The following is a 16927-nucleotide window of genomic DNA, read 5'->3' as shown; positions in this document are numbered from 1 at the left end:
CATAAAAATCCTTGGACATTCCTTTAAAAAAGAAAATTCCAAAACACTTAGAAATGTACCACATTTATTTTGGACAGTTTGCATTTTACAGCTAATCTAGTTGGTAAAGCTTGTCTGCTGTATTTAGCACGTCAGCTTGCTCCTAAATGTGAGCGACACTTGTTGAGAGCTGAGTTTATTAAAAACATTTCTTTATTTTAAAAAATACACTCTCCTTGAAAGCCTAGCATAGAGCCAAGCATCACACAGCACAGAGGATCTGGAAAGATGTTTAGAAAGCAGCATTGCCAGCTCTGTCACTGCACAGAAAGTTTGGAACCTGAATTAGGAACAAAACTGTCAACCATGTGTATTAAGATAGGATACCAGTCCAGAAAACTGACCCTTGACAATATCCTGATTTTAGAAAACAAAGGCATATGGAAGAGACAGCCAACTTCAGCCTCATCTTCCCATCTTCAAGAGGCATTTGAGCCTTCTTTGTCTTATAGAAACGGACTATACAGCTTATCTTTTCTCACAAATGGAATTAGAAACACCTAATGAAAGTTCCCCTTGCGTGGCTACCTTGAGGACTCAATACGGGGAGAGATGTTTACATACTTAAATACAAATATGTGCATTCTTACCAAAAGCGTAGCTTAGCTCATGACCATTGCCACAATTCAGTTATTTCATAAATATTAACGTATATAACTTGATAAAGTTTTAATATTTCCAAGCTACTTGCGAGCACTCTGCATCCTTTTAAGCTCTGGTTGAGTAGGGGCAACAGAAAAACCTCAGATAATTACTGACAGCAGCCAACATGAAGCGTTGATTCTCTGTGGTGAGCACCAACTTCAAAGTGTTGAAACATGAAGTATCTGCCTATGTGTCTGTCCACATGTTTACATGTCATCCACAACTACACCTCAAAAAAACTTTCATATTTAGAACAGTTAAACAGAGGCAAAAAGGTTTATCTCAATTTTATGAATATGCCTGAGTCATAGGAAATCACAGTTTTGTAAAAGTGATATTTGCATGCTGCAATGCAGTGCTGTATAGATTTTCCCAGCACAGATGTACACAGTTTTAGTTAGACACCAGCACATAATCTACTCTGCTTCCAAGTTGCAGGAATGAGATAGAGCAGAGTACCAAGCTGGTTGACAGTACTAGGTCAGGGACCCGTGCTAACATTTTTTTTAGCACTGGTTTGTTCTATTTCATCATACCCATAACTTCTCACTTCTGCCACAGACTTACATGTCCAAATTTCCTGAATCTTCCTGAGCTGAAAACAGGAGCTTACATTCTCCCTGAAAAACCCTAATAACTCTAGAAATTCAGATCTTTTATCCCAAAGCAGTGGGAATTTATAATCCAAGTGTGATGCCCAGCATTCTCTTGATACTATACAGTACAACTAAGAAAGGCAATAAATAGATAGGTTTTATTTATATCCTTGGGTGATTGACACTAGCAAGCTAGGACAGCTGGCAACTGAAGGCCAACCTTCCCTCCCCCATCTTTTGGGCACAATTTCAAGTTGGCTTGCTGGAATGGGCAGATGAAGGAAAGCAGCCGTTCCCAGGCATAAAGTACTTGGGGGGGATGACTCAAACAGGATGCGCACACTGTATACAACTGAGCAAAGTCTCTCTACAGTAAAAGAGCAGCGAGCAGTCAATAACAAATGGAGACATGGTGGAAGCCAATCTGAGGGTCTCTCCTCCTCATATTACTTAGAAGACACTGGGTGGACTCCTCCCCCTGACTGCTGATGCCCTTCTGTACTTGACAGCTTTCATTCTGCTTTCTCTTATTCAGTTTCCTACTCTCTGGTTTGTTGTGGCTTTCTCTTCTCTGGCTCTTCCACACATTTTATTTCATAACTTCAGACGCTCCTTTTATCCTACTCACACACATTTTGGCTTCTATTTTTAGCCTCAATGAAGTAACGCCAGATTAAAACAAAATCCAATTTGGATGGGCAAAGTCGTCTTCTCTATAGGTAGCTTAACGCCAAAGGGCCAGATGTGAGACACTGGTAGCCAAGACATTATATAACCTCCCCATAGTCTTTGCACACCTGATCTTGAATGACATTTCCAACACAGCAAGGAAATGCAGGCAGTTTGCCACCACCTAACTACTGAGAACAAGCAAAGCTCAGCCTCCAGTCAGGCAAAAATGCCAGCTGCCTGAAGTTATTACTTATCCTGCTTAGGAGCTTTCTTTGAGTCTGTCAGAAGTGAAGGCTCCTGAAATTCCAGATGAGTTCTAGTTCTCAAACAGGGAAGCCAATTTCTAGAGGCTGTTCTTCACTGAACTTCTGTTTTCCCAATGTACCTGAAACTTGGAACATCCTTTCCATGAGGATGTGGCATGAGACCAGTAGCAACAGGAAAAAGGCTTTCTTAAAAGGCTTTCTTTCATAAAAGAAAGGCAAAAAGTTGACTGAAGGTGTAACAGGCAGGCTGCTGTCACAAATTAAACAATAAATGTAATTTCTGATCATTAAAAGTGAACATGGATTCTCAGCTCTAATTGAGAAGCAATAGCTGAGCTGGCCATTACCCCATTAACATCATCAGAGAAGGACTGAGAACACTGCTTCTGGCAGAGCTTTATGCTCTGCTGAGATTAATGAGACTTCCACAGTTTTCTGATATCCGGATAAGCTCAAACACAGGCACACCCTGTTCATAATTTGTGGTGCATCTATATGTGTTTATTGCTGGTCATAAGGTAATGGCTCCTTGTTTCTACGAAGAGTACCAAAAACAGCTTAAGAAGGCCTTTCTCTATTTCTCTCCTCTTCCTTCTGCTCCATCTGGTAATACAGGCTTATCTGTTATTATCTGTCATGGGATAGCTTCAATAAGTATGCTAGAAAAGAAAAAAGATTTTTTTTCTCCTTTTATCCCATCTACCTTCGTTATAGAATCATGGATGTCAGCAAGGGAGAGAAAGGTGATTCAGGATGTTGCTGTGGTGCATGGAGTAACAATGGCTTTAGAAAGATAATGCTAAGATCAAATGTGAAACCAAATATCGTCCATCGTAACTGATTCTTTGCCCTCCCAAAAAGGGAAACACAATAGTAGGATTCACCTCATCTTCCATCTTAAGCTCAATTGGTTCCCAAAATACGATACAACAAAATGGCTGTTTCTCCATAACCCTTTCTCTGCATAGAGATGGTACTACAGATTGGATAGAGAGATGCTACTGCTGTTGCCAAAGGCTGTTCACAAGGCGAAAAGTTTGATGCAAGGTACAGAGTATCAGACCGCTCATCCCTTTCAGTAATCCACCGAGAGCTTCTCAGCCAGGCAGGTAGTTCTGGAAGGATTTTCATGGAAGAGATTGTTGTTACTTTCTCCTTGGATTAAGATAAGTTATGAGGTGACACCATAAGTTGCTCTTTTGTGTCATAAGACATAGTCTGCCTGAGAGCCAAAGATGTCCAAGGTAGAGGTTACTCAAGGTGCCCATTTTAAGGTCATCTTTCCAACTCAAAACCACTTGGTGCAGTCAGTCACAGCAACAAGAGAGAACCAGGAAGCTGGCAAATGAAGGCTGGAATTAACAGGATTAGTGAAAGGGAGGAGGCGTACCAGCAATGCACTGTGCAGAAATCTGAGTGACTTCTTCTCCCAGCTGTTCTTGACAAAGGATTTGGATAGTGTGGTGAGACCAGCTGAAATTGTAGCCAAGGTTCCTTTTGGGAATGTGGTATCAACATAAAAATAAATACATTGGTGCTCAATAAGCTACTGCCTCCCTATGCTGCAGAAGAGCCTGGCAGAAGCTGAGGAAGCCTGGACAAGGCTGGGCAGCTGAGAATTCCATCCTACTGAAGCAAATAGCTGGGTGTCTGACACCAGCCATGCACAGTGGCAATAGTACTTGTTGCATCCCATCCCATCACTACATACTACATGACATACTACATGTCATGAGTAAGTGCCTGTTGTGTTTTACTGACTTTCTTCTTCTTTTGCTGGTGCAAAGCAATTTTTGAATCTTGTACATCTTGCATGGCTGCTAAAATAATCTCTTCTTTCTACAAGCTTATATAAAAGTCTGCATTTCAAGAATTATGATAATTCAGGCAGCGGGTAGCCAGCAGTCATCACAGCTCAGACATCAACTCCAACATCAACTCCAATTTCTTGTCTCCAATGAAAAGATGTACATGAATTTCTCATGAAGGCCCACACATTAATATAAGGTATTAAAAAAGCTTCAGAAATACACATTATACTTGTATGTTTCCTATAAAATATAAAATCTTGGAACTGTGGTAGATATAAAGAAGAGTAAGTGAAAAAGTATTTCTTACTATCACTGTTGCAAGCTATTGCATTCATTACTCTACAGCTAACCACACTGCTTACACACTCATCTTAGTTGGATGGTGTTCAAATACTGGTCTCCTCTTTAGCATGGAGAAGGAGATAACTAGAAAACTTAAGAACAGTGTGCCTTCCACCTAGATGAGGTCCAAAACAGCTTGTCAATCCCCATATTCTTCATCAGGATCCAATTCTAAGTTCTTACAGATGATGATGTAACTCTATTTCAAACAGCTGCATACCTTCAGAAGCTGGCATTTTTGTGGATATGGGAGCCAGGTTACAAAGTTAACAAACAAGTGTGAAGCATCCTGTAACTAAGCTCAAATACAGACCTAGAAATCACACTGAGTAAAATCAACTGCATACCACCTAGCTCAAGAAGTTTCCTTACTAGATTCAGATTAAGCAATTTTTCAGCAAAAAAAATCAAGTCAGAAGAATTCTGAATATTACTCATATGTAGTAATTCTTAACATTTCTTCTATTCCTTTAATAGAATAAACTCTCTCAAAACTTTCAGTAACTTAGGTAATAAACTGTTCAGACATTACAAATAACGCCAAATGATACATTGAAGGTTTCAATTTTTAGATTTTTCTGTCTGTATACTCATAAGAACCTCTGCCTTCTCTCTTGTTACTCCAGTGGAATACAGTTCAAAGGGAACTTCAGTCTCTTCGTAACATTAGAGTGAGGCCATGAGGATATAATAGTGGCTTGTTTCAGAGTCCTAAGCTGCTTTGCAGAACTGCTGACTTTTACTCTTGTATCATCTCAAGAAATCTGAACTCAAGAGCTTGAGCCCACTGCACACTACCTACTATTCTCCTACAGTTGCAATACCAACCACCAGTGAACTGTTCTCTGTACAGTCCAATTAAAACATTCCACGTTGCCTGACTCACTGTTATTTTGAGCATCCTCTTCACTTTTGGTTAGATCATTTGTGACACCTTTATGCTTCCCTGCAAAGCCCCAGTATCTACTACTCCTTGGATAGGCTATCTGAGTAGACAAAGAGAATGGGCTAAGAGCCAGAGGGACAATAGCCAAAGTCAGATGAAGGTCCCAATAACCAGCAGGCAATGGTAGACCATGGTACTCAACTGACTTCCTCATTCTTCCAGGACATTTTCTTCGCAGAAGCAGTCTCATACAATGGTATGAAATGGTTGTGCCAACTCTGCAATTAATCGTCACACAGACTGTTATCCAGTTAAGGTCCATTTGAGCTTCTCAAACATTTTTAAACATATTTGCATGTGTATACACAGAGGTTCTACTTGATTCCTCTTATCTCCAGAACTGTTCACGGTCTCCTATCTTTAAAATCTTGCAGCTTATTTTGTAATCTGCTTTATGAGTCGTGTCTTCAACTCTTCTAGTTGGTATCCATGATATTAAATACATGTGAAACAGGAACCCAAAAATAAGCTGTTGATGAGGGAAATCAGGGCCTTAGTGTAAGCAATCAATGAAGAGTGAAGAAGAAAAACAGCTGTTCCTGCAGGAAGGACCAGAGTAGTCTCTGAGACACACAGACTGGGCACAGCAGCTTCTGACGCATACCAGTAGCTTGGTGCAAAGCTGAAGAAAATATCATTCCTCTTGTTTCCAAGAACAAACATATTGCTCCACTTTGTTCAATCACTGCAAAATTTAGCACTATTCTGTGAGCTATATACCTCTTCTAGGGACAAGGAAGCTTTGAGTGACTTGCTCATCAGATCCTAGCTCTGATAGCTTACCACTAAAATTACAGGGTGGCAACCACAAGGGTTCTCTTAAAGTTTTTAAAAAGGGCAGAATTCAGCATATAAACACCTTCATATAAGTCCACTCAGTCATACCTTGAAAACTACATTTTTACATTTGCTTGTAAATATATGTATAGCATGCAAAAAACTCAAACTATACAGTAAATGAGAACTTTTGTCTCAATTATGTATATGCTACAGTGTTGACAAAATTTTATTCATTTTGATAATCTCATTATATTCCATTTCTAAGCTGTCACGTTCCAGTGTGGTGTAGGCTCTTTGTTATTGACAACAGCTGTTCACACTATAAAATCTCTGGTAGGGTAGCTGAAGTTTCAGGCAGGTGGTAAAGTGTAGGAGGCAGTTTGGAATCGTACAAATAAGTGCATTAGCTGAATGTTTGTGCTGGAGGATTAGCCATAAAATCAATGACATTAATATTGGACACGTCACCTTTAAGTTTCAGAGCCAGATATCCAAGAGATGGATTGGGCAGTTCACCTCTCTGCTAACTTCTATTTCAGCCCATGAAAACATAGACAAGACTGCTTCAGTGATACTCAAGTCACATTTTCAAGGTTTTCAAAGTGAAAGCTGAGGTCAGAAACATAATTCTTTCAAAGCACTCTAGATCATAATTTATCTATATATGCCATTACAGCATCATCACAAATTACTGCAGGCCACGGGTAATATGGGTTCATCAAGACTACGCTCTACTGCAAACATGACTGCATCAATAAAAAATTCATTGGGTCCTCATTTTCTGAGATCCTCAATTTGTATTAGCAGAGAAACTTCTTTAAATGAATTAATCCCTAGGGAAGGATGAAGATTTGATTTTATAGGTCTCAGTGATCTTTCTTTGGGAGGTTTCACCTCTACTGACTGACTTCACTATGCAGCTGATTCACAAATCTCAGTGACATCTTTCTGAACTAAGGCAATCTTCTGCAAGACAGAAGAAAAATGTAAAGAATGTCCTGGCCTTTTATTACAGTCCAAGCTTGAACAACAGAGCATCTTTGAGCCAAAGCCTAAAGCAGAGAGGCCATTTTAGCCAAGTTTTTTTCCCAGCCACATTTTTAAGCATCTTCCTCTTCCAATTCTATGAAACCGAGTCTTTGCTCCCTTTTGTTTAGTCTTTTCAGTCCCAGGAGGAATAAATTCTCTATGCAGCTGAAGCCAAGCTGTTACCTAGGAACCACTATGTGCAGAGTAGACAGCTGTGTTTCTTCCTTTTGCTAAGGTTTTTTAGTTTTGCTTGTTTTTTTAACTGGCAGTTCTTGAGAAAGATGAAAGCATCCCAGCATGGCTACACCCCTTTCCTGGTCTTCAGCACTCACCTGTGGAATTTGACCCCGGTTCACAGGATGCAGCACTGCGAAGGCTGTTCTGGAATCCGTTAAGCTGCCTTTCAACGGAGGTCACCCTAACAAGTAAAAACATCAATTAGAAAAAGATGAGAAGGGATATACCAAGAAAGCATAAAGGTTTTGAACAACAATAATAAAGTTTTTATGAGACTGTGGCTATGAAGCTGTGCCTGAACATGGTATGAAACAGGCAGTGATGGCAACAGCTCCAAAAAGGCAGGGGATGACAGATGAGTGCTCAAGCCACCAACAAGACTTCAATGCACCTAAAACATTTAATTGTCCCACACGCCTTGGACGCTGATTTCGAAGGATAAAGAAGATGGATAGTAAATGATACAGAAAGCACAACTCAACCATTAACTGTGGTATCCTTACTCCAGTGATTTGAAGCAAAATGATCAGGCAACGTTAAAACAGAAATGCACATGAGTAGGGGGCTTGGCAAAAACAAGCTTCATTCAAAATCTGAGTCCTTGCATCTAGTCTTAGTAGAAACAACTCATTTGGGCAAGATTTCTCACTTCTGTTGGAAACTGAGACCTGAAGGATGCATTTAGTCTCCAGTAGTAAACAGCCAGTCCTCAAGCAGATATTCATGCAAATCCTCCTGCATTCAGCTCAGCACCTGAGTTACAGTAAAACAATACTCTATGGAGAACAACTGCACTTCCTTTAATTATTATAAATACTCATTACCAAAATGAGATCAAGCTCTCCTACATAAAAAAGAAATCTACTCATAAAAGTAGTACAAATTGTACAGCTGCAATGGTCTACTCTATTTTTAAAAATTAATCTATCTATTCTTGGTTTGTCCTCTCTTCTCTTACACCTCTTTCTTTTCTTCCTCCCTGCCCAACTCTGTTCTGATCGCTACAGACTTCTGTATGTACACTCCTGTTTCTCTGCCACAGAGCTTCTCCTTCACTCATTCATACCTGCCATGAAATAGGGTTACTCTGAACTCTTCCCCTGAAGAACGCTGTGAGCTCCAATCCTCACGTGATGCCCTGATTACTAACAGATTCAGGCACACATGTGCATTTACTGCAGTTTTTTTCTGAAATGTTTTGCCTTCAAATTTCAAAGGCAGCAAGTTGCCAGTAATCTGGGTGCTTCTGGCAACTAAATGGCCAGAGAAGGCCTCCTATATTTTATCTCAGCTGCATTTTAGTAAAGTAAATTGGAATCTATATGGGAAAGGAAGAGGAAGCAGATACAATGTGCAAAGCACAGCCCCTTACTTCAATCAGCTGTAATTTGAAATGCTGTTGTCAAATGAGGTGCCTGTTTCTATGCTTATTGTCTCTTTGAGAGAATTTTGGATCTGTACTTCTCTTTTGTGGTGTTTATTTTTTTCAGCTGACAGTGCACAGTCCATCCAGGGGCAGAGAACCCAGGTAGATCTTTGTGCTTTTTATATAAACATTGCATACTCACAATTAGCTTGTCCACTTCATTAATGCAGCACAATTGACAGCCAAATCTTGCTAATCTGTCTTTAGGTAGAATACAAGACTAGCAGTTGAAAATGTCATCAAGGATGTCAGCAAGTACAACAACAAAAAATGACAAGGAAGTTGCACTTCTACCTTTAAGTCTGCTTTACTTTTACTGTTTCCCACTACAGACTTGCCTGTCTGCAAAAAACATCTTGTTTTTTGCAGTTTCAGCTGCCATCTCCGTGCAGCCCATTCTCAGATCTTCCTGTGGTAGATCTCTCATTGTGCTAAGCTCACCTCTCAAGGTCTCTCTACTGTCCTGATAGAAATTCTAGTCCTGGAACATATTCACGACTTAAACTGAGTAAATCCTCTTCCATTTTCTTCCCCCTTCAGTTGGTTGAAATCCCATTACTTTTCTCATTTTCCTGCTTCTAGCATCTGTATCATTTTTGCTTCCATTTCTCCAGTGCAATCTTTTGTAAAGTCCTCCATTTATTCTTCTTTAAAACTAACTAACAAACCCAGCCTTTTCCCCGCTGTCCCATTCACTTAAATATCAAACATCGGCCTTTTTTTCTTGCTGATACAACTAAGCCCTCCTTCAAATTGCTACTGACTTTCTTCATTCAGGTTCTAAGCCACCTCTAAGCTACCCAGCCTTGGATTGCAAATTTGGAGAATGCTCTTGTACCACAGATGCAAAGAAATATTTTCTTGACTGAATTTTGAACACCTTTGTTGTAACAACCTATTCCTGGAATATCATGAACGTATCTAATGGTCCAGTGGGGACACTAACAAATTTGCATCACATAAAGCCTAGGTTTGACAAGAGGACAGCAACAGATGTGAAGAGCCAGAGCCAGGGAGCTTGTTCCTCTGTTGCTTTTGGCCAAGGTATCTCCACATGTGTATGTGTGTGTATGATCTGAGGCTAGCCAAGGGCTAAGAGCTGCAGGTCCAGTGAGCCCAGCTGTATCAGGGTGTTAAATCAAGGCATGTCTCTCAGATGCACTGCTTTTGCTGCCAGAAATGTCTAAGGGTCAGGCAGACTGATTAACCCACATGCTCAGGAGCTAAAACAACAAGCATGCCTCAGTACACCGATAGCAAAAAAAAGTGGTCTCAGCAACAGATGCATGTTTGGTCTCCTGTTGCCTCTCCTCTTTTTTTGGTGAGCATTCAGCTTGCATGTGTGACATAACCAGCTCACTTGAGACACTTCATCCCTGTATGTGAATAAGCACACATGGGACAGGATACAAACCAGAAATACAGCATTTTACAGTGCTTGCTCTATGGCCATTCTTTTGGCACATTTGCCCAGCTTGGCCAGCCTGGCCTAGAACAGCTGGCTGCTGCTGTGTTCAACATTAGTCAGGACTCCACCCAGTTGCAGAGTGGATTTCCTGAACCCTGGAGAAATTCATCACCTCTACCCTATTTCTGTGTTAGTTACAATTTTGCAGAACTTTGCATCTTCTACTGCTGGCATTGTTCAAAGCAAATAAATAGCCAAGAGAAGAACAAGGCAAGATCATGTGCTGTGGTGTAGGAAATATTTGTTCTTCCTGAGTAGAGTTGTTGGGAATGATATTTACAGAGAAGTTCAGTACAAGAGATTAGGCCATGTTGATCAACCCCCCCACTAGTTGTTGTGTTTCAGTCTATCACTGGTAAAGTCAGTGATCTTGAGCTTGCTCTCTCCCTGATAAAATCTTGAACTGCATGCTCCTTTTATCTATCTGGTATTTCCTCTCTTTATGTACAGCAGTCTAACATTGGCAGCTGTATTTTTCTGAAGATCTTTCATTTAACTAATAGTTGTGTTCACAGGCTGTCCAAGCCTTGCCCTACTTTAACATCAAAGAATCATTAAAGCTGGAGAAGACTTCTAAGATCATCAAGTCCAACTGTCAATCTTGATGTTGTCACTGAGAGCAGCTCTCTGAAAAATTATCACAGGAATGATAGTTTAGTAATCTATATTTATTTTAACTTAGTTGTTCCTAAAAGCAGAAAGATTTTCTGTCTACTATCTGTACCAATTCACTCTGGGTCCTCACAGTTGTGCTAATATATTTTCTTGCTTTGAATGCCGTCATCTGTAATGTAAAAGTTCTATTCAGCAAATGCTGCTTCCAGGGACATCTGCTTCATCCCATGGCTTACAAATACTATTTATGTGCCTTCTGTTTCAAATTTTTACACTCAGTTAGCAGCAGGTTTCTTCATGGTTCAAAGGCAGCCAACAGTGGCAATACAAGCAGTGGAAAGGACCCAATCTGACTTTTGGAAAGAAAGAAGGGTTTGTTGTATCAGCTATTCAAAAGCTATCTTTCTACTTGTAATCTGAGTACAATTAATCAAAACTATGGAGCCTCAGGAGATCATTTCATGAGCCTGTGTTTCTAAGTGGAGCTACATGTTAAACCATTTCTCCCAGTCACCATAGTCTTTTTCCACATCTTTAATGTGGGCCCCAGTTTTCCAGTCCATTAGCTTAAACAAGGAGTCTGCTTTGGACACAGACCATCTTAAAGTCAACCCACCATCTTTTACAAGTTGAGAGACTGAAAAAACAAGAGAGACCAGAACTTGAAAACACAAGACTGAATTTTGTCTGGCTGTTTCATTACTCTTTTCCTTTATGTTTTAAGCACAGAAGCATCCAACTTACTAGACTGTATCTGAATTAACCGGTAATGTTCACCTTCAGCACCTCACTCTATTTGTAGAAGTATTTTCAACTACTTATTCTTTTCCTCTTCTTCTGGAAGCCATGTGTGCTGGCTAGGATAGAAATGATAACGCGTGCAAAAGGATAGAGAGGTCAAAGAGACAAAGTTGATTCTAGTTTGTCTTCACAGTTCAGGCTCTGGAGGAATTCTACAAAGACCTTGAAAAAGGTCTTTATTAAGATGTTAAACAAAAGCCAGGTGGTGCAAGAACAGACAGAGAAATAAAGGCCTGACCTATTGAAAACTATGAAAAAAAGAAATGAGACACAAGTGCTTAAACAATAGTATGGGACTAGTTTCGGTGAATCTTGTGGAAATAATACATAGCAACGAGGAGAGGTCTGTAAGGAAGGTCAGGAAAGCAGCCAACAAGAATTAGGGGTGAAAGTGAGCAGTAAATCAAAGATGACCTGACAGAGAAACGAAGCCAAGAAGCCAAAATTAGATTAGCTGTTACAGAGAGGGACATCTGCCACCTCATAACCTAAGGATACAGTAGCCTCACACTGGAAAAGTACAATCCTGTATGCCACAATGCAAGAACTCTGACGAACTGAAGAAAATATAGTAAATTCAAGACAATTAAGGATTTGGCAGGTGGAACTACTATCTGAGGTTAACAAAACCTCAGTAAGTCTAAACAATATTAGGAAACTCTAAGAAGTAGAAGGATTTTCAAAAGATGGAAAGTATTTGCAAGGGAAAGTGTTGAGGGTGGTTCAGGATAGAGGAATGAGGTACAAGAAGATGAAATAAAGTAAGAATTCAGATTGCACATCAGGATAAACTTTCTAATAATACAGTTATTTAGATTAATACAAAGTCTTCTATAACACCGTGTGGGATTTCTTCCACTAGATTTACTTGAAAGCAGTCTACACAGTGTCTGAGAATACTCTGCATATAATAACCAGGGACCGTAAAGGACAGGCTAGAGAATGCAAGACATACCTCTTATCTCTAATCTAAATTCGTTTGAGGCTGAGGCTTGTCTCCATCCACTCTTCAATGCACCTCTGGTCTACTCTTGACAACACGTTGAGTTAGACTGAGACATAGCAGCTTTTAAATTATTAGTTCTCAGCACACTGGAAATATAGCTAGGCATTGGTGTTTTCCATGTAAGTGAAAAAATGTTACTTCAAGGTCCCATGAATGACAAGAATGGGTTCTGAGCTTCGTACTGGAGTCTCAAAGGCAACTTGGAAAGTATTTCCGGAGTGGCTCCTTGCAGCCTTCAATACTTGGATTAGTTTGCTAAAATTCTGAAGGAATCTTTTGCTTTTTTTCCCCCTTCTGTGAATTTTTGGTGCTGAACTTTTTCCGGTTTTCCCACACTCCTGCCTGTCACAGAGCAGAAACCACAAAAATGCAGCAAAGTAAAGTCTGTCCAAGGAGCTGCAATTCCATCTCATAAGGATAAACATTTCTTCTGCCAAGAAGTGAGCACAGCACACCGGCATCTTCAAATACACATCTCTGCTGCCCGACAGAGAAACCCACTGACACAGCCTGTCACCTGTACTAACATGAGCTATCCAACATTAAAAAATTCAGATATCAAACTCAACAGCATATACCTGCCAGACCTGATGCCTGCATCTGCATTTGCTGAGTTGACAAAGTCTATTGATATCTTGTTTTCTTTTTAGATAGTTTTGGGGATTCACTTAATATGCTAGCTCTTAAGGTAGCACAAGTACAGGCAGGAAATACACAAGCTTCCCACACGCTGACAGTGCTCCAGCATCTTTATGAAGTGTCTTCTATCAGTAATCTTTTATTAAGCCTCTTCTCTTTAAACCAGGAAGCAAACAAAGAACCAGGAAACCTCACAGGAACCTGCTCTGAAAGCTTTACGACTCTTTTGGGTATAGAGTATAAGAGAGGAAGTTATGAATGCAATTTCTGCCCTTCAGGAATGAAACATGTCGGAGGAAAAATCTGCCAAAGGATGTAATTGACAGAACTGCATTAGACTAAGAGAAGATAAACAGAGAGAGCTAAAGGAGCTAATGAGAAATGTAAAGGATAAGAAGAATGGAAAACAGAAGCCTTGCTCACATTCTTTCCTGATACACAGAATACAACAAGAAATGGAAAGGAAGGAAACTTAAAATCAGTAAACAACACTTCATGGTAAGTGTGTTATTTTGTTTTTAAAGATAATACACAGCAAATTACTGTATCTTAGAATGGCAAGCACTGTAACTAGAAGCTTAGTAAAAGTTAAGGAAGGATGAGCATTTCTACAGATAACAAGGAAAACAATCATTACATTAGACATCAACATGTTAAATGAAATAAACAGTTCTGCCTAAAGGCATAAGTCAATCATCATACATTAAGCTTATGGGAAAACTTGGCTCAAGGCTCAATTAGCTTGTTAAGGATACTGGTGGTTGTTTTTTTTTTGGTAGCCTCTTCTGACCCGCCAGACTCTAACCCTCATCAAAGATTAAACAAGGTGCCTAAACACAGCTGACAAGTTATTTGCAACACCTGCATGGGACTGATGCATAAAACACAAAATCTACAGAAAACTTGTGCTTATCTGGGGCAGCAGTTGGAGGTTATGTAGACTAGCCCTACACAATTAAAATGGCACTAACAACTTGCATTTAGGTAACTGACTCCCAGCCTGGACAGGACTCTTCACTGATTCACTCTGGTAGTTCCTATGTCCTTATTTGTATGATGTTACAGTCCAGCTTACCTTGCCACTGTGAAACATGAGAATGCACAATAGTGCACATTTATACTTCAGTTCACACAGGTCAAGCTATTCTGAGATTTGTCTTGAACAGCCTGAAAGACCTATGTCTGAGTCACATGTAGACAGGTTCTTCTCCTATTCTCTTTCTTAGTGGAACCAGTGCCAACTTCCTGTTGTAGATGGAAAGAGATAAAACTTACTTGGAAATCCTCTGGGCTGCAGTTTTTCTGACCACTGCCTGTCTGTGGTTTGCTGGAGGCTTTGGAACCAGCTGAGAAGGCGTACACTGGGATGGCATCACTTTGTGCAAACTGGCTGCCTTCTGGATACTAGAAGTGGCACTTGATGTCTTGTGGGCACCAGAGCCAGGTGACATAGGTACATGGCTGGTGCTGGATTGTGAGTAGCTGGCAAAGAGAGCCTGGTAAAAGCAAAACAAAACAAAATCATAGCAATTGGTGATCCTCTCCCTGAATATAGCTGATAGCTGACAGATGAGAGGGACATTTTTGTAAGGGAGAATCTCTTCTCAGTGAAGGCAACCTCAAGGTTTCAGGAGCAGTTCCAAGCACAAAAAGAACAGTTGTCAATGAAGTAGTTTTAAGAGCTGAACTGTAGCATCTAGGAAGGCAGAGAAGTTTATTACTACCACACAACAATTCTGTTCTGGAGGAAAAAAAAAATCCAAGAGGTCTTCCCCAATCTTATCGTGCAATAGGCTCCTATAAACAAAGTTTTGATTGCTTTAACTGACTTTCTGCCTTTACCCCGGTAGGCTGTTCTTTGTCTGCGAGCTGAGATTAAGACAAAGTTCTAGGAAAAAAAAAAAAAAAAGGCTAGGAGGAAGATGTTAAAATACCAGTTCTTCAGTCCGACCCTGTAGGTGCTTCAAGTAACTGGAAAGCTCTAAGGTATAGTCTCTGAAAAAGGAGACTTGAGGTCAGCAAAAAAACGGAAATCCCCAGGAATACCAGGGAACTAAGAATATTTCTATTCCTAAAGCAAGTGGGAGAGTAAGTATGTTGAAGATTTGACACAGAGAACAAAAGAATCTGCATGCTGTGAGCAATACACTGGCATGGCAGGGAATGGGAAATGGCTCCCTGTGAGAGCTTGCAAACTACTCAGCTCTTTTTAGAAAGGAGTAACTTGCTGGGATTTCTGCCTTTACTTTCCTTGAAGTTTCTTAGTTTCCCAGGGCAAAGAGGCAATAGCATAGCCACACAGTTCAGCAGCTAGAGGTCAGTGATAGGAGATGAAGGGGATGGCTGAGCAATTGCCTGTCACCTCAGCATGACCTTGGCAGCAGTGCACTTCACTGCATTTGTCCATAGCTCCTTCTCTGGTGAAAAACACACAAAGCCACAGAGAGTGGGCTCCAGAGAAAACCACAGTCTGAGGGCTGGCTGAATCTCAGCACACAGACAGGAAAAGCCCCTCTCCCCCGCAGTTCTCTGGTAAATGGCAAGGCAGTGGTGTGTGGGAAGGCGTTTCTGACAGGCTGAGCTCTAGGGAGAAAAGGAAGTGCAGGAGCCAAAACAGGCCTGTTTCCTAACGAAAGTTCACTGACAAGATCCTCTTGAGCTCCCAATTCTTAACCTCTCCCTCCCCTGAAGCTCTACCTTGATCACAGCTTTCAGCTTTAGAAATAAGTAGCTGGTTAAGTGCAGAAGTCTGGAAAATAGCAGTCACACCCCACCTCCTCTCAATAAAACAAACCAAAATGAACCATGGTTCAGTATGCTGCATCTTAGAGTCTCCTGCATTACAGGGCTGGAATAGAGATCCTCAAATCACTGCACCCCCTTCTTACTCAGGGATGCCACTTCACTGTTCCCTGCTTCCCCTAGCATGTTTCCTGTGGGTGTTTTTTTTCCTCTTCTTGTTTTTAAAATCATTATGATCCTGGTGTCTGCAAAGCACACAGTCTGAACCCCTTCCCTATATTAACAGGAATGTGTAGGGAGGACTGTGACTCTCAAGAAAACAGCAAGAATGGATGCTCTAATGAAATCCGATCAGCAAAAGCTAGGCTGAGACCTGTCTATGGAAAGATTATGGATGTTTTCTTGAGGATAATGGAATTCCAAAATAGCCTTTGTCTCCATGCTGTGCTGAGATTCTGGCTGCCTTCCAGGCAAAGATAGAAGCTGACACAGACCATGGCTTCTGGATTCAGCTACAAAGCATACTGCCCTGCTGTGAACTCAGTGGGGTCAGAACAGGAAACCAGGAGAAGCTACTGTGCAAATAAAAATGGGCAGCTGAGGAGAACAGAGCCTGACTGCAAAGGTTAGGAAGATGCTCCAGAGATACCCAAAAAGTGGGAGATACGCCTCAGCACTCAGGATCCTGAATGCTCTGAACCTAGTGAGAGCCTGCCAGAAGCAGTCCTGAAGCAGGTAGCACCCTCCAAAATGATGCAGAAAAGGACAGCATTTACCCTATCTAGTACACAGAGAAAGTGATTTTCTCCAAGCCACAGTCAGAAGTAACATGAAAAACGAGGCTGTGATCTCAGAGAAGATCCTGAC

General features: G+C 40.7%; 1 protein-coding gene across 7 annotated transcripts in view; it reads right to left on the bottom strand.

The window, feature by feature from the left end:
• Positions 1–16927, bottom strand: part of TTLL5 (tubulin tyrosine ligase like 5) — a 121634-nt gene that overhangs the window by 1162 nt on the left and 103545 nt on the right. For 5 of the 7 annotated variants that reach the window (XM_085225340.1, XM_085225342.1, XM_085225341.1 and 2 more), the window contains 2 exons: positions 14594–14814; positions 7459–7544 (listed from right to left, as the gene is read on the bottom strand). In XM_085225340.1, coding sequence (XP_085081466.1) covers positions 7459–7544; positions 14594–14814 — 307 coding nt within the window. Of the gene's footprint in view, positions 1–7458; positions 7545–14593; positions 14815–16927 lie in introns of those variants that run through there. The other 2 variants (XR_014883661.1, XM_085225344.1) reach the window with 1 other exon arrangement.

This window comes from Meleagris gallopavo, chromosome 5 (assembly GCF_905368555.1).
Source record: "Meleagris gallopavo chromosome 5, MGAL_WU_HG_1.1, whole genome shotgun sequence".
In the NCBI taxonomy this organism is placed as follows: Eukaryota; Metazoa; Chordata; class Aves; order Galliformes; family Phasianidae; genus Meleagris; species Meleagris gallopavo.
This window is presented reverse-complemented; position numbering and strand designations above follow the sequence as displayed.